Raw genomic sequence first — 18,541 nt, 5'->3', positions numbered from 1 at the left:
AGCAGCCAGGATCTTAATGAGTCATGGAGTAGATCTGCCTGTTGGATGGATATATGTCGTGTTCTATAGTAATAAGCCGATTTTTGTACTAATGGCAGGATTTTTGTTGTGTTGGTGGACTTAATGTTTAGTTATCCGTATATAATGAACCAGGAGGTTTATGCTGCATATGAGGGAGTGTTCCTATTTCTGTCTCTTCAAACTGTTGAAATTAGCTGCTAAGACATCTAAGACATTGAACTTGCAGTATCAATTGATGTGGTTATCTTTAATTGGTCTAAGGATAATGTAAACATAATTCAAAACAAGATCATTTGTCATTTTTGATGCATAATCAGAGAATTTATGAAGATTTTTACTTTTATTTGAAACTAAAAAAAAAAAGAATTTCTAATTGGGGAGAAACACAATGTTGTGCTGAGTGCAGTCATTTTTAGAAATATTCTACTGAATTAATTTGGATTTTATGGGCATTATTTTTGGTATAAAATAGAAATGTTATTCCTGCATTTACACAAAATTTCAATTTAATTTCTATTACAAATTCCTACTTTTGTGTGTTATATGCATAACTGAAAACAGCTAAGTGTTATATAATGGCTGATAATTTGTGTAAACTGTATTTCTTTGAAAATAGAGGCAGAAACAAATAATTTGAATTTGTTTGGGAATGGTGCCCAACCATGGTAGATGCTATAAAATAGATATAAGCTAATGCATTATATATGAAATTAGTTTATATTGAGTGGTCTGTTTGCTGTGTGGTTACAGTTCAGTCTATTATGCGTCAGCTTTGCACATAAATCTTGTTCAAACAAGTTAATAATCTCATATTTATTAGTTTGGCTTTGTTTTCACATTTTATGGCTAATCTTGGTTCTATTCCTATCATCAATCCATTTCATTAAACATTTTTGGTGGCATTTCCTGTAAAGTGTTAACTATGCAATAACATGCAATTTGAGAGTGAGGCGATGAAATTCGGATATGTTCGTATTCCAGAGGCATGAGAGAAGAGCTGGCTAAAGTTGATTGGAAAGGGACCCTAGCAGGAATGATGGTGGAACAGCAATTACAGGGATTTCTGGGAAAAAATCAGAAGACGCAGGTTCTTTTCATTCCAAAGAGGAAGAAAGATTCTAACATGTGAATGAGACAACCGTCGCTGACAAGAGAAATCAAAGACAGCGTTAAATTAAAAGAGAAGGCATATAATATTGCAAAGATTAGTGGGAAGCTGGAGGATTGGAAAGCTTAAAAAAACAACAGAAGGTAACTAAAAAGGCAATAGGGGAGAAAAGATAAAATACAAAATTAAGCTAGCCAATAATAGCAAAAGTTTCTTCATATATATAAAGAGTAAGAAAGAGGCAATAGTGAATGTTGGACCTCTGAAAAATGATGCTGGAGAAGTAATAATGAGAAATAAGGAGATGGCAGAGGAATTGAATGTTGTTTGCACAATCTTCACAGGGAAGACATCAACAACGTGCAGGAAATTCAAGAGAGTCAGGGGGTGGAAGTTAATGCTTGGGAGTTGAAAGGTCTGAAGGTGAATAAGTCACCCGGATCAGATGGACCGCCTCCCAGGGTTCTGAAAAAGGTGCCTTGAGAGATTGTGGAGGAATGAGTTGTGATCTTTCAAGAATCAGTGGAGTCAAGACTGAAAGATTACAAATATTACTCAACTGTTCAAGAAGGGAGTGAAGCAGAAAAGTGAAAACTATAGCTTACCTCAGTGGTTGGTAAGATCTTAGAGTCAATTATAAATGATGAGGTTTCTGAGTACTAAGAGGCACAGAATCAAATAGACCACAGTCAGCATGGTTTTGTGATCCTGCCTGACGAACCTGTTGGAATTCATTGAGGAAGTAAATTGCAGGTTAGACAAAGGAGAGTCAGTGGATGTGGTTTACCTGGATTTTCAGAAGGCCTTTGACAAGCTGCTGCACGTGAGGCTGCTGATGGTATCAGAGGGGAGATATTAGCATAGATAGCAGGTTGGCTGGACAGCAGAAGGCAAAAAGCTATAAAGTGAGCGTTTCTGGTTGGCTGCCAGTGATTAGCAATGCTGGGGGCTGCTACTCTTCATGATGTTTATCAATGATTTGGATGAGGGAATTAAAGGCTTTGTGGCCAAGTTTACAGATAATATGAAGAAGGATGGAATATAGTGTAGCAAAGCGTGGAGTCATGCATTTTGGTAGTAGGAATAAAGGTGTAGACTATTTTCTAAATGGGAGAGGATTCAAAAAATCGAGGTGCAAAGGAACTTGGGAATGCTGGTGCAGAATTACCAAAAAGTTAATTTGCAAGTCAAATCGGTAGGAAGGAAGGTAAATGCAATGTTAGCATTTATTTCACGAGAATGTCAAAACAAGAATGTCATGCTTTGTAAGGAACTGGTCAGACCACATTTGGAGTATTATGATCTGTTTTGGGCCCCATATCTGAGAAAGGATAGTCTGGTGTTGGATAGGGTCCAGAGGAGGTTTATGAGAATGATCCCGGGAATTATTAGGTTAATGTACGATGAGTGTTTGAAGGCACTGGGCCTGTACTCGTTGGAGTTTAGAAAGATGATGAGGGACTTCATTGAAACTTACTGAACAGTGAAAAGCCTGGATAGATTGAATGTGGAGAGGATGTTTCCACTAGTGAAGAGTCTAGGACCTGAGAACATAGCCATAGCATAAAAGGACGCACCTTTAGAAAAGAGATGAGGAGGAATTTCTTTAGTCAGAGGGTGATCTTCTTCTTATCGAGTCCACACACAATATTAGAAGTTGTTCAGCCAGAGCTGAACATACTTCTTGGCATCTGCATACAATGGTGTCTGTCTTGCGCTTCCTGTGCGTGGTGGTGGAAAGATTGGTGGAAACAGGGCCGCGACATGAACGCTCTTTCCTTGACCCCGTCAGAGGGTAGTGAATCTGTGGAATTCATTGCCATAGACAGCTGAGGAGGCCAAGTCAATGGATATTTTTAAGGTGGAGATTGACATATTCTTGATTAGTAAGGGCGTCAGAGGTTTACACACAGAGGACAGAGGTGGAAGTGTGTTATTTTGGATGGAGGTCTGTGACCAGTGAAGTTCCACACGGATCGGTGTCAGGGGTTACAGGGAGAAGGCAGGAGAATGGGGTTAAGGCGGAAAGATAGTTCAGCCATGATTGACTGGCGGAGTAGACTTGATGGGCTGAATGATCCAATTCTGCTCCTAGAATTTATGAACTATCTTTTAAAGCAGCTGTCACTTTTGCCTACAATGTCGTGAAAATGCAGCTTCATATATCCATAAACAGATGATGCATGAAATGCCGAGAACGTAACCATCAAAATTTGACTGTAACATTGCAAGGCATGTCCATATTTTTTAATTTCCAATACATGTTTTGGATTTTCCCGTGTCATCAGATTATTGCGGTTCCTTTGTTAGTCCGCTTTTCGTCATAGTTGAGAGATTGAATATTATATGCTATGTTGCACAAAAAGTTCCAATAGTTTATTATTGTCAAGTGTACAGAGATACAGTGAAAAGCTTGTTCTACATGCTATCCAGTCCAATCACACAATACATAAGTACAATAGATCCTTTGCTGGAACAGCATGCGGAGAGTCTCCATGTTCCGGCGCTATCTTGTAACTTCTAAGTCTCTAAAAAGCCCGATCCACATCCGTCCAATCCCTGCATATTCATGTGCATATCTAAAAGCCTCTTAAATGCCACTGTCATATGTGTCTCTAACACCATCCCTGACAGTGTGTTCTAAGCATCCATGTGTAAAAAAAAAAACTTGCCTTGCACATCTCCTCTAAACTTTGCCCCTCTCACCTTAAAGCTATACCCTTCCAGTTTTTTATATTTCCACCCTGGGTAAAAGGGTTCTTGTTGTTTGCTCTATCTGTGCCTCTCATAATTTTATATACTTTTATTGTCTCCCCTTAACCAGAGAAAACACTTCAAGTTCAATTGAAAAACAATTCAATGGATGACCAGAACTGCACACAACACTCCAATTGTAGCCTAACCAAATCCTATAAAGCTGCAGCGAGTTCCTGATTCTTGTACTCAATGCCCTGACTGATGAAGGCATGCATATCATATGCCTCTTTTACCACTCTACTAGTATTAATAGTTTAAGGGTGTTATGGACTTGGGATCCAAATTTCTCCTGTGCATCAATGCTATCAAAGGTCTTGCCATTAACTGTATGCTTTCCTCTTAACCTGGGTGTCATGGTACACCAGTCATTGAAAGTAGGCATGCAGGTGAGCAGGCAGTGAAGAAAGCGAATGGTATGTTAGCATTCATAGCAAAATGATTTGAGTATAGGAGCAGGGAGGTTCTACTGCAGTTGTACAGGGTCTTGGTGAGACCACACCTGGAGTATTGCGTACAGTTTTGGTCTCCAAATCTGAGGAAGGACATTATTGCCATAGAGGGAATACAGAGAAGGTTCACCAGACTGATTCCTGGGATGTCAGGACTTTCATATGAAGAAAGACTGGATAGACTCGGGTTGTACTCGCTAGAATTTAGGAGATTGAGGGGGGATCTTATAGAAACTTACAAACTTCTTAAGGGGTTGGACAGGCTAGATGCAGGAAGATTGTTCCCGATGTTGGGGAAGTCCAGGACAAGGGTCACAGCTTAAGGATAGAGGGGAAATCCTTTAAGACCGAGATGAGAAAAACATTTTTCACACAGAGTGGTGAATCTCTGGAACTCTGCCACAGAAGATAGTTGAGGCCAGTTCATTGGCTATATTTAAGAGGGAGTTAGATGTGTCCCTTGTGGCTAAAGGGATCAGGGGGTATGGAGAGAAGGCAGGTACGGGATACTGAGTTGGATGATGAGCCATGATCATATTGAATGGCGGTGCAGGCTCGAAGGGCCGAATGGCCTACTCCTGCACCTATTTTCTATGTATCTTGCATTCGACCATCCAAAGTACACCTCACACTGGCTCATTTGGAACTTCATCTGGCCTTTTTTTTTTAACCCATTTCTGTAGCTGATCTTTATCATATCACAAACAACAAAGGTAACAGCACCGATCTGTGTGGAACTCCACTGGTCACAGACCTCCATCCAAAGTAACACACTTCCACCTCTGTCCTCTGTGAGAAAACCAGTTCTGAATCTAAACGATCGAGTCATCGTGAATACCATGCATCTTAATCTTCTGGATCAGCCTTCCCAGAGGCACTTTATCAAATCTCAAAAAACCTCAATAAAGTTCGTAAGACATGACCCGTCACGGACAAAGCCACATTGACTGTCCCTAATTCTCTTCCAAATCACAGTAAATCCTATCCTAAAGAATCCTCTCCTAAAGCTTCCCCATCATTGACATGAGACACACCGGCCTATAATTCCATGAATTATCTCTTTTTCTCTTGCATAAATTAACTACATTGGCTACTCCTCAGTCCTCCCGGGCCTCTCCTATGGCTGGAGAGCAGACGCTCAATCTTCAACGCTCCTGAAATTTCCTCTCTCAATAGCCTTGGATAGATCCCCTCGGGGCCTGAGAATTTATTCATCTTAAAGCTCTTGAAGAGCCCTAGCACCACTACCTTCTTGATCTTAAATTCCCCGAGTATATTAGTATTCCCTACACTGATGCCGTTATCCTCCATGTTTTTTTCCTTGCTGAATTCAGATACAAAGCACTTGTTTAGTACCTCTCCTACATCCTATTACTCCAAGCTTAAATTTCCTCCTTAATCCTCGAGTAGCCTTACCTTCTCCTGGATACACTCTTGTTTTTAATGTGGGTATAAAATATTGTGGGATTTTCTTACTCTAACTCACCAATGTCATTTTATGGTTCATTTCGGCCCTTCTAATTGCCTGCCTGAGTTATTTCCTGCTTGCTTTAAGCACATTCATCATAGGCCTTGCCTGATTTAATCTTCCTAAACCTTACATACGTTTCCTTTTCTTTTTGACAAATTTACAATCTCTTTAGTGATCTAAGGTTCCCTTACATTGTCATCCTTATCCCTCCTCCTTCCTGCAACACACCAGTCCTGCACTCTGATCAGCTGGCCTATCAATTACTTCCACAATGCAAGCATGGAGTGGCTCAATAGCAACTTCCAATTTTCTCTCCCAAGCTCCTGTCTAATAATACTGTAATCTGCTTTACTACAACTTTTCCCCAAGGTCCAGAATTATCCTGTTCATAATGATCTTAAAACTTATGGAGTTGTGATTTCTGTCCCCAAAATGCTGTTCTACTGAAACGCCAGTCACGTTTCCCAAATCAAAGTCCAGAATGGTCTCTCCTTGAGTCAGACTATCTACGTTCTGTTTCAGGAAAACCTCTTGGATATACCAAACAAATTCTGCCCCCTTGAAGCCCATAATTTGTCTATAATATCTCTTCTATCGCCCACTGCTGTGTGTGTGCTTGTGTGTGGTATATTCCCATTAGAGTGATTGCACCTTTTATATTTTTGAGCTCTAGTCCTATCACCTCATACCGTCAGGTATGTCCTTCCTGAGTGCCGCCGTGACATTCCCCCTGATTAGTAAAGTAATTCATCCACCTTTTTTACCTCCCTCTCGATCACGTGTGAAACATTGAAATCCTGGAACAATTCCCTTTCGCAGACAAGTCTCCATAATGGCCACAACATTCCAAGCACTGATCCAGATATTGTTAACAATATCTATGTTCTTAGTGCAGATGATCATATAAATCACTTGATATCCTTTTGAGGCTTCCATTAGCACCAAGATGTTTTTTGGGCATTCTCAGCAACTTGGAAAATTCCCAGTAACTGTCGTCTGTAATCTCTTGACCAAATTAAGTATGGGAAAACATCCAATAATCTGTGCCACTTTGTAGCATTTGTTCTTTGTTTAAATACAATGAACGCTGTGTTTTTATATAATTCAAACATACATGATACTATTTCCGCATCTTGGGATACATAAGTTTTGCATAAATGTAGCAATCACGTACAGTATTGTAATTGAGTCAAAGAATATTTACATCAGAGAAGAGGTCATTTGGCCCACGATGTTCATGTCAGCTATTAGAGCACTTCATTAATTTAATTCACTGATCTTTTTTCATAGCCTTGTAAATGTTTCACTGCCTAATGTATATCCAGTTCTTTCTTAAAGGCCACTCTCGTACTTGTTTCTAGTGCAGCTGCAGGTTCCAGCCACAAATTGCTTCAAAAAAAGTCATGTCGCACCTAATTCTTTTCTGCTCTATTCTATAGTTGTGACCTCTCTTGCGTTTGATCTCTCCACCTACAGGAACATCCTCCCACTATCCACTCTGCTCAGAGCATCATTGTTTATACTTCTATCAAATGTTCTATCAGCCACCTTCTAAGCAAACAGTCTCAGCCTTTTAAATCTATCATTTCAACTTCAGTCCCTCATCCTATCAAATATTCTCTGGATCTTCTCTGATGTCTTCACATCTGCCCTTTTAATGTGTCAACTAGAATTAAAATCCCTACTCCATTTAAGGCAGATGTATTATTAAGGTTCAGCAGAAGCTCTCTGTTTTTATTCTCTCGCCTCTATTGTTAAACCCACTTCAATTCCCTCCCTACTCCTGCTTTTGCCATCTTTCGCTCTCGCCATTACCGAGTGGTGGCACTGTTGAGTGTGGCAGCTTCGCCTGCAGCTGTTCGTCCTTTCATCCTTTTTTTTATTTTTAGTCTGTCGAAAAGTTTTGTTTTGGAGGTCTTTTATTGTTTTTTATGTGAGGGGGGGGGGGGGGGGGGGGGGGGGGGGGGGGGGGGGGGGAAACTGTTTTTCTCAGTCACTACCTGGTCAAGGATGCATCTTTCCTCCGAGCCGCATCTTCGCCCCCTCCTCGCGGCTACCATCTGGATTGGTGTGGCCTTTCCTGCCGGAGACTGGCCAGAGCTTCAGCTTCAGCAGCACTGAAGCACCATCGCGGAGCGGGCGATGCCTTACCGGGAGTCGTTATGTGGAGCTCCGGACTGCTGGTACTGCCGACTTTAACACCGTGGAGCTGTGGTCTGCAGAGTTTCCAGCCGCGGGCGGCGCTGATTTTAACATCGCGGGGTCCTGGGATCTTTTCGCCGAGGATCGCCGTGTTGGAGCTCCGCCCAGCTCAGCCTGTGGACTTCGGGAGGAAGCGGCTGTTTCGAAACTCCCAGCCGCTGGGAGCGTTCTTCCGACGCCAGAGTTCTATCATCCAGCGAGAGGGCCTGAAACATCGGGCCGGTGACTGCGGAGACCTCAATAGGCCCCGACCACGGGTGAACAAGAGGAAGAGGACTGAACTGTGTTGCCTTCTCTCACAGTGGGAAACGTTGATTCCGCTGTGGGGGGATGTTTTTATGTTTAATGTTAAATTCTGTAGTGTTGTGTTTATCTTATTTGTGTGCTGCATGGTAACTCAAATTTCACTGCACCAATTGGTGTATGTGACAACAAACGTCTGTACAGCACTTTGGTCAACGTGGTTTTTTTAAAAAATGTGCTTTATAAATAAATTTGATTTGATTTGATTTGATCTTCTCCTGCATCAACAGTTTGGAAGCACTCACTGCATTTGCGTGTCTTTCCTTTGCCTCTGATGGGATTGTATTTCGGCTGCATCTCAACAGTCAAGAGTGTTTTATTGTCACTGTTTCTACTGCCTGCATACAAACCCCTCATCCGCAAGACCAAACCTGCAATAAGGACGGTCAAAATATGGCCCGAGGACGCCACCCTACAACTCCAGGACTGCTTTGAGCGCACCGACTGGGACCTGTTTGCACAGCAGGCTACCAGTGGTACAGAGGTAGACTTGGAGGAGTATACATCCACTGTGCTCTCCTACATCAACTGCTGTGTGGAGACTGTCACAGTGGACAAGCAAATAAAGATGTTCCCAAACTGGAAACCCTGGATGAACAAGGAGGTTCAGAATCTGCTAAGGGCACGCAACAATGCCTTTAAATCCAGGGACACTTCTGCCTAAAGTGCTGCCATGTCAAACCTGAACAAAGGTATAAAAAAGGCCAAAGACTTCCACAGGCAAAGGGTGGAAGACCACTTCAATACCGCGGACACCAGAAGCATATGGCAGGGTGTCAGGGACATCACTGACCACAAGAGCAGCCCCGCCTGCCCCCACGGTGATGTCACACAGGCCAATGAACTAAACACCTTCTTTGCCCAATTCGAAACTGGCAACACCACCAGGAGTGGAATAACCCCGGCCATGGCGGAGGGACAGGCCTTATCACTGAGCACTCAGGAGGTACAGTGCGCCCTGCGTAGGATCAATCCACGCAAGGCTGCAGGCCCGGATGGAGTCCAGGGAAGGGTACAAAAGAACTGTGCTGTACAGCTGGTGGAGGTATTCACGAGAATCTTTAACCTATCTCCATCTCTGGCAACAGTCCCCAAGTGCCTGAAAACAGCTACCATAGTGCTGGTGCTGAAAAAGTCTAAAGTCACCAACCTGAATGACTACCGCCCGGTTGCCTTAACTCCAATACCAATTAAGTGCTTCGAAAGGCTGGTCCTCTCCCACATCAAATCCAGCATCCCTGCCTCACTGGACTCTCATCAATTTGCATACAGGGCAAATAGATCAACAGAGGATGCCCTCTCAGGCTCTTCACACTGTCCTGACTCACCTGGATAGACAGGGCACGTACGTGAGGATGCTCTTCATTGACTATAGCTCTGCATTCAATACGGTCATCCCCACCAAGCTCACCACTAAACTCCACCAGCTAGGCCTCAGCTTGCCGATATGCGATTGGATCCTGAACTTTCTGACGGAGCGACCGCAGGCAGTGAGACTGGGCCCGCACCAGTCCTCCACAATCACCCTGAGCACCGGCACACCACAGGGCTGTGTACTAAGCCCCATGCTCTACTCCCTCTTAACTCACGACTGTGTTCCTGCATTCGACACCAACACCATTGTGAAGTTTGCAGACAGCACAACAGTGATTGGGCTGATCACCAACGGTGATGAAACAAAATACAGAGCGGAGGTGCAGAACCTGGCGGACTGGTGCGTACATAACAACTTGTCACTAAACACACCTCCAAGAACAAGGAGCTGATTATTGACTTCAGGAGGTCCCATAATGGAGAATACGCCCCAATCTCCATCTACCGGGAAAGTGTGGAGAGAGTGTCCAGCTTTAAGTTTCTGGGCACTCGCATTTCAGAGGACTTCACATGGTCCACCAACACCACTGCGCTGGTCAAGAAGGCACAGCAACAACTGTTCTTCCTGAGGACATTAAAAAAGACTGATCTGCCCCAACAACCGCTGACAACCTTCTACCGTTGCACCACAGAGAGCATATTAACGTATGGCATCTCTGTGTGGTATCTCAGCTGCACGGAGGCGGAGAGGAGAGCTCTTCAGCGCGTCGTCCACAGAGCGCAGAGGATTATTGGGACACAGCTACCAGCCTTGGAGGGCATCTACCACACACGGTGCCTCAGGAAGGCCGTCAGCATCCATAAAGACTCCTCACACCCTTGTAATGGACTGTTCGAACTACTTCCCTCCAGCAGACGTTACAAAGCCGCCTATGCCCAAATCTCCAGACTCAGGAACAGCTTAATTCCCAGAGCTATAGCTATATGCCCCCCACCACCATGGACTGTCTCCCTCGGATGGTCATGTCGCACAGACACATCTGCACTTTAGTCTGTTGAACTGTTTTGACTGTTTTACTGTTCTTTTTACAATTCATGTTCTCGGGTTATCTAAATCCAAATTTTATTAGTTATTTAAGTTATGACATTGGTTGGAAGCTGCATACCAAATCTCGTTGCTCTTATGTGCAATGACAATAAAAAGATATTATTATTATGTCCTGAAACTGAACAATGAAATTCTTACGTGCTGCAGCAGCAGCACAACAGGTTTATAAACACGGTTCTCAATAGATAATACAATAAACAAATAGGAAAAAATTAAATAAGTAAAAAAAACCCAATATAATGCAACAACAAAACAACGCCCATACTTCCTTGTGCAAACCAGGCAGTTCGTAGTTCAGAGTTTAGTTGAAATTCAGAGAGTTCATTTGCCTGATGGTTGTTGGGAAGAAGTGGTTTCTGAAACTGGACCGAACCTTTTTTTCTTCTTCCCAATGGCAGGAGTGAAATGAGAGCATGGCCAGGGTGGTGTGGGTCCTTGATGATGTTGGCTGCCTTTTTGAGACAGCACCTCTTATAGATCCCTTTGATGATGAGGGGGTCAGTACCTCTGATGGGCCGGGCAGTGTTCACCTCTTTTTGTAATCTTCGTTCCTCAACTACTTCTTCAAGACTTCCACTTTACATGAGCTTTATCAACTTTCATTCCAATCAAATTGGCCTTCCTCCCATCAATTATTTTAACTTTGTAATTTACATACAGTGTTAACCAGTAGGCTGCTCCGGAAGGTAGGATTGCATGGGATCCAGGGAGAGCGAACCAACTGGAGCGAGAATTGGTTTCATGGAAGGAAGCTGAGGGCAATTGTTTGTTGGATGGGAGACCTGTGACTGGTGGCATGTCTCAGGGATCGGTGCTGTGCCCATTGCTGTTTATATCAACAATTTGGATAAGAATATAGAAAGGCATGATTAGTAAGTTTGCAGATAACACTAAATGTGGTATGGTAGATAGCAAAGATGGTTATCAAAAATTACGGCGGGATCTTGATCAACTGGGCAGGTGTGCTGAGGAATGGTTAATAGAGTAAGTGTGAGGTGTTGCATTATGGGAAGTTAAACCAGGGCAAGACTTTCACTGTGAATGGCATGGCCCTGGAGAGTGCTGTAGAGCAGTGGGATGGAGGTGTGCACGAACATAGATCCCTGAAATTGGCATCACAAGTAGATAGGGTGGTCAAGAAGGCTTTTGGTACGTTGGCCTTCATCAATCAGGGTATTGAGTGTAGAAATTGGGATGTTATATTTCAGTTGTACAAGACTTTGTTGAAGCCGCATTTGCAGTATTATGTTTAGTTTTGATCATACTGCTATAGGAAATGTTGAGCTGGAAAGAGTGCAGACAAGATTCACAAGTATGTTGCTGGTACTTAAGGGATGGAGTATTAGGGAGAGGTAGGTCAGGCTCAAACTTTATTCCTTGGAGGCTGTGCGGTGATTTACAAGGTACCTGAGGGGTAGCTTTTTTCGCACGCAAGATGATGGGTATGTGGAACAAGCTGCCAGGGGAGGTAGTTGAAGCAGGTATTGTAACAGCATTTAAAAAACATTTAGAGTTTGCATGGATTGGTTAGATTTGAGGAATATTGGCCAAATGCAGGAAGGTTGGACCAGTGTAAATGGGACATCTTTGTTGGCAAGGGCAAGTTGGACTGAAGGGTGTGGGTCTTTGATGATTTTGGCTGCCTTTTTGAGGCAGCGACTACGATAGATCCCTTCGATGGTGGGGAGGTCAAAGCCGGTGATGATGGACTGGGCAGTGGTCGCAACATTTTGTAGTCTTTTTCGCTCCTGGACGTTCAAGTTGCCGAACCAGGCCACGATGCAACCAGTTAGAATACTCTCTACCGTGCACCTGTGGAAGTTTAGGAGAATCTTCTTTGATATGCCGAATCTCTGTAATCTTCTCAGGAAGTAGAGTCGCTGATGTGCCTTCTTTACAATTGCATCAGTGTGCTTGGTCCAGGAAAGATCTTCTGGTATATGTACGCCAAGAATTTGAAGTTATTGACCCTCTCCACCATCGTCCCATTGATATAAACAGGATTGTGGGTCCTCATCCTTCCCCTACTAAAGTCCACAATCAGTTCCTTGGTCTTACTGATGTTGAGAGCCAGGTTGTTGTGCTGGCACCATTTGGTCAGTCGGTCGATCTCACTTCTATACTCTGACTCATCCCCATCAGTGATTTGTCCAACCACAGTGGTGTCATCGGCGAACTTGATGATAGAGCTCGCAATATGACCGGCTATGCAGTCATGGCTATAAAGCAGGGGGCTGAGCACGCAGCCTTGAGGTGCTCCCATACTAATTGTTACTGACTATGAAGTGGTTCCTCCAATTCAAACAGACTGTGGTCTGTGGATGAGTAAGTCGAGGATCCAATTGCAGAGGGACGCGCAGAGGCACAGTTCCGTGTACTTGGTAACCAGCTTGGAAGGGATGATCCCCTCCCCCTTCCCAGTTCTCCCATCAGTTTCACTGTCTCCGACTACATTCTATGTTTCGCCCACTCCCGTGACATCAGTCTGAAGAAGGGTTTCGACCTGAAACGTCACCCATTCCTTCTCTCCAGAGATGCTTAGTTCTCTGCTTAGTTACTCCAGCATTTTGTGTTTACCTTCATAAATGTAAAACCCTGGCATGCCTTAAAATCTGTGAAGTGAGTGGAGCTGCACACATGGCTAATATCCACCCCTACTCAGAACATGAGAATGCATACATTATGTTCCTGTGTAGATCCTTGTGCGAGTCATTTTTCCACTCAACACTGTTCCGACGCTGTCATTAAATTAGCTGACTATGCTACTGTTGTTGGTCAGAAGTATAGGAATCAGAAGTATAGTAGAGGGATTGAAAATCTGATTGAAAGGTGCCAGAAAAACATTTTCTCTTTCAAATCAGCAAGACTATGGAGCTGATTGTTGAGTTCAGAAGGGAAAAGCTGAGGATCTACTAATCTGTGTTCAGTGATGGGTTGGCTGTGGAGAGGGTCAACAATTTCAAGTTTCTGGCTTGCATATCTCGATATGTTGACAAATATTCTCTTGAACGTCTAAAGGCGTACTGACTGCTGCATCATAGCATGGTTCGGCAACACATACGCTCATGAATGAAAGAGATTACAAAGAGCAGTGTATCCTGCCCAGTCTATCACAGGGAGTGACCTCTCCACCATCGAAGAGATTTTTTAAGGAGCGCTGCCTCTAAATGCGGCCATTATCATCAAAGACCCATTGATGTGCTATAGAACGTATTTTTACAGGCTGCATTTCAGGCAGCTAAGGCAACAGCACTGTTATTGACTGTCTGAATCTGCAATATGCAGTAAACACAGCCCAATCCATCATGCGCTCGTCACTTCTTTCCATCCAGCCCATCCTTATGGAGGCCATCATTGTACCATCAACTGTTGCACCAAAAGCTACAGTCTAATTAATGGTAAATGAGGTTAGTGTAGATATGTATTTGATGACTGTAATAAACATGGAGTCATAACGTCATACATCATGGAAACAGGCCCTTCGGCCCAACTAGTCCAGGCTGACCAAGATGCCCCTGTCCCGGTGGGTGATCTGGCCCTGTAGCCCCACAAACACTGCGAACTACATCTACTATGCCCGCCACGTTTTCCAGCCTCTGTTGGTTGCCCACCCGTAAGCTGGATCTGGATGCTCACTGCTGCCACCACCACTGCTGTATCCCCACCATCTCCATATTCTTCAAGGAGTATTCCATTGGTATTTTGTTAAAGCATCAATAATGATCTAAATAAAATGTGGTAACTTTGTCAATTCCAATTAATAGATCAAGGAATTGTTCTTCATATTAATTGGCATCATTGTACTTTTGCATCGCAGCAGTAAAGAATCCATTGTATGTTGCGTCCAAAGGGCTTGACAAGTATGTTTTTTGACATTGGCCATTGAGGTTGTCGTAGAAAAATGTTTTACGAGCATCAGTATTTTTTTGTAAAGGGTGTAATTCTGCATGCCAGCAGATTTTCATTTTCTTCATTTCCTGCACTTCATGTTTGATTGTGAAGTTACAAGTAAAGAGGTAGTTTCATAATGAAACTTGAATTGCAGGAAATGAAGCAAATGGCGATAAATAGGAAGTGTGGTCGTTTAAAAAAAAACCTTCTTTTTTACCTTAAAAGCAACATGAAAAGTGGAGGAGTTTGTAATTATTAAAATTAGTACTTATCCAAATATTTTAATACCATTAGTTGTGATGCTTTCCCCTCACAGATTTTAAACATTTGTTTGGTGTGTGGTCCTTTTTGGATGAAAACATCAAACTAGTACATATTTAGTCACTTAAAGATGTAGGAATGGGTAGTGGAAGCAGACCATGAGAATCACAGGGCAAACATTTCAGACCACTTCTCTCCTTCTTTGACAACTTCTTGGCTCCTTTTCACACCTAACTTTTGTCACTTACTCCACCCATCTGCCAACCTCACCTGTATCCACCAATCACTTGCAAGGCTTTGTCCTGCCCACACCTCTCTTTTCCAGCTTTGTCCCCCCTACTCCAATTAGTTTGAAAATAGGACCCGAACCGAAACGTTGCTTGACCAACTGAAATTCTGCTGCGCTTTGCCCTCAAGATTCCAGCATCTGCAGTTTCTTGTGGCTTGTGTCATTGGAGGGTTAGAAATACCCCTGCAGACTAAATGGAGGTGCAGGGCAAACGTTTCACCAATCAGTGTTTTTGGTTTCTCCATTATAGAGACAACCATTGTGTGACCGGCAGTAGAATGGATTGCCAAAATGTCACCTGGAAAATGTCTTTGTGTTCCTGGATTGAGGGGAAGGTTGATGTTGCAACTGCTGTAATTCCATGGTGAGAAAATGTGCAGATCAGGTAGCTGGTGGGGATGAAGGAATGGATCAGTGAGTCCCTTGTATGGTCTGTTTGAAATGCTGCAACTGGAGAAAGAACGTATTTCTGATGTTGCAATATTGTTGGAACAGGAAGAAATTGTGAGGAATAATCTGTGGAAGTTGAGGTACCTTGCTGTAGACCTTGCGCTGTGTGGTGAGAGCAGAGGTGTGGAAAATATTGGAATGTTTACTGCAACTTCTGTTTGTTGAAAATATTTGTCTACCTCAGTATTGTTGGAAGGAACAAAAAATGGATTGTATCCAAGAAGTGGGTGCTGGAATTCTGAAATACAACCAGGAAATGTATAGGCAATTATTATTTTTTTCTTTGGAGGACTCATGAGGCACCTTAAGCTTTAAAAGATTTGAATGCGAAAGACTGACATTGGCTTTCTCATAGTTTGTAACATCTATCTATAATATAAAACTCTGTGTGTGTGTGTGTGTGTGTGTGTGTGTGTGTGTGTGTGTGTGTGTGTGTGTGTGTGTGTGTGTGTGTGTGTGTGTGTGTGTGTGTGCCTTTGATTCATTGCTACACCATCATCACACGCAGAAACGCCGAGATTTTTTCCATGCCCCTCCCCCGCAGCCTGTGTCGAAGCGCGTCATCACGTGTGTGGGAATAGAGAAAGAGGATTGGGGGTGATAGGGATTGGGGAACAGATGGACTGTCCCAACCCCTTCCACTCTCCCTCCCCACTATTTCCCCTCTCTCTCACACTTCCACCACTCCCCCTACACTCTCCCCCCTCCCTCCCCATTCTTCCACTTATCTCCCCCCATCCCCCTCTCTCATCCCTCCCCATCCCCTCCCCTCCTCCACTCCCTCCTCCTCCCCTTCCACTCCTCTCTCCCCCCCTCTCCATCTCTCCCTTTCTCCTCACCCCTCCCCTCTCTCCCCCCTCTCTCCCCCCTCTCTCTCCCTCTCTCCCCCTCTCCCCCCTCTCTCTCCCCCTCCCCCCTCTCCTCTCCCTCTCTCTCCCCCTCTCTCTCCCCCCTCTCCCACTCCCCCCTCTCTCCCCCCCTCTCTCTCCCCCCTCTTTCCCCCCCTCTTTCTCCCTCCCCCCCTCTTCTTCCCCCTCTTCACCACATCTCCCCACCACCCCCTTCCCCTCTCTCTTGCACCACTCCCCGCTACCCCTCTCCCACTGCCCTAACCCCTCTGCCCCCCACCCCTCTCCCCACTTCCCCCGCCTCCGCACTCTCCTCCCCCCTCCCCACTCTCCCCCATCTTCTCCTTCCCCCCTCCCCTTCCCTCCCCTCTTCTCACCCTCTCCCCACCCCCATCTCCCTCTTCCCCCCCGCCCCCCCTGTGTGTTTGGGGGTGGTTAGTGTGCGTGAGATGCCTCAGCCCCCCCCCCCCCCGCCAAACGCGCGTTGGGGAAACAGACCCAACGGGTCTGCACTTGGACTAGTATCTCTTAAAATTAAAATGCTGTGCCTATTTAATTAATATTGAAAAATTCTGAAATTTTCACATATTTGTTTGTTTGAATCTTTGTGCATATATTATAAATAACATAAAATTGCTAACTACAAACCTTTTTCTTCTAGCCTCCGTTGGTCTATGCAATATTTAGCGGGGATTCTGAAGAAGTACGGGTGTTAATTTATAAAACGGAAGATGTCAATGCTTTGGTAGGTCTGTTAAATTTTTTGGCTGAAATTATGTTCCTTGAACAGATGCTATTCTTTTCTTGAAAAATGAAATAATGTTATCATGTTGAGTCTTTTTAATGATTACTGGGCAAGTTAATTTTACTGAATAATATTGCATCTGCTGTCAGGATCAGACTGATTTACATTATTTATTCCAAGATTACGTGGCGTTATATTTGATAAAATATAAGTGGTCAGATTGCTCTCAACATTTTGGGAGGTCGTTAAAATCTAATTTGCATCAATATGTGTAGATGATCTTGCAGCAAGTGGACCAAATGAAAGAACCTATTTATTCGTATATAGGAGACTATTGTGTACAAACCACTGTGCACACAATTCATTTGTATGTAATGCTGTAGCTAATGGAGACTCTGTTCCTAAGGGCAATAAAGTCAGTGTTCTATGTCCTTGAATTTGTTTGTTCAATGCATGTGAAAGGGTGTTTCAAGATTCTGTTCAATTAATACACCCTGTTATTGCCCTTTTCGTCTTCGTTTACCTTGCATTTTGGTTATATTTGACTAATAACTATTATTTGATTGCTGAACCCTGATCATTGGGGGTATTTGGAGCAACCAAAAAATCCTGTTGCCATCTAACATTCACAAAATTCCTTCAAGCAAATGCCATTGTAGAATGAGTTAGAGTGTGATCCCTGGTTGACAGATTTCTCACGTCCCTGAGGCATATGATGGCTTTTAAGATTTGCGGAATTGGAAAATCTCTTGGGACCTTCTTAGTCTCTGCAGTTGAGCTAAGGGGCTGCGTGTTCACTCCTCAGTACCTAAGATTTGTGCCTTACTGAGAAAGTGCTGCATGGAAAATATCTTTCTTAATCATTTGTTGGGCTTACTGTGCAAAAATAATTGCCTTTTTTTTGAAAAATAATTTATTAGCTTTAAGATGTCATCATGGAGTGGTGAAGTACAATATAAATGCAAAAATATTTCTTGTTCAGTGACTATAATTCATTGGGCAATTGATGAAACCTGCTTTTATTTGTACATTTGTGCACCTGGAACAAAGATTTGGTAATTTATTGAAATATTTCTAGAGTCTATGAAAAGGCCAGAAAATCTGGAAGATTTTGTTTTGAAAAGAGATCAGGGTTGTCCTAAGATTTGGGGTAAAACATTACCAGGTCAACTCCACCAGAAAACAATTATCTCCTTTGTTGTAAGTGACTTTCTCAAAAAATGCTTCCAGTTTATCCAGCCTATTCTCAGATTTTGGAAATAAGGAAAACAACATAAAGAAAGAATAGAAACATAGAAACATAGAAATTAGGTGCAGGAGTAGG

General features: G+C 43.4%; 1 protein-coding gene across 10 annotated transcripts in view; it reads left to right on the top strand.

Moving 5' to 3' along the window:
- The window catches only part of ankrd44 (ankyrin repeat domain 44), a 170,884-nt gene that overhangs the window by 29,809 nt on the left and 122,534 nt on the right, over positions 1-18,541 (top strand). For all 10 annotated transcript variants that reach the window (XM_055637804.1, XM_055637798.1, XM_055637805.1 and 7 more), the window contains exon 2: positions 17,134-17,217. In XM_055637804.1, coding sequence (XP_055493779.1) covers positions 17,134-17,217 — 84 coding nt within the window. The remainder of the gene's footprint in view (positions 1-17,133; positions 17,218-18,541) is intronic.

The sequence above is a fragment of the Leucoraja erinacea genome, chromosome 7, assembly GCF_028641065.1.
Source record: "Leucoraja erinacea ecotype New England chromosome 7, Leri_hhj_1, whole genome shotgun sequence".
NCBI classification, from domain to species: domain Eukaryota; kingdom Metazoa; phylum Chordata; class Chondrichthyes; order Rajiformes; family Rajidae; genus Leucoraja; species Leucoraja erinaceus.
This window is presented reverse-complemented; position numbering and strand designations above follow the sequence as displayed.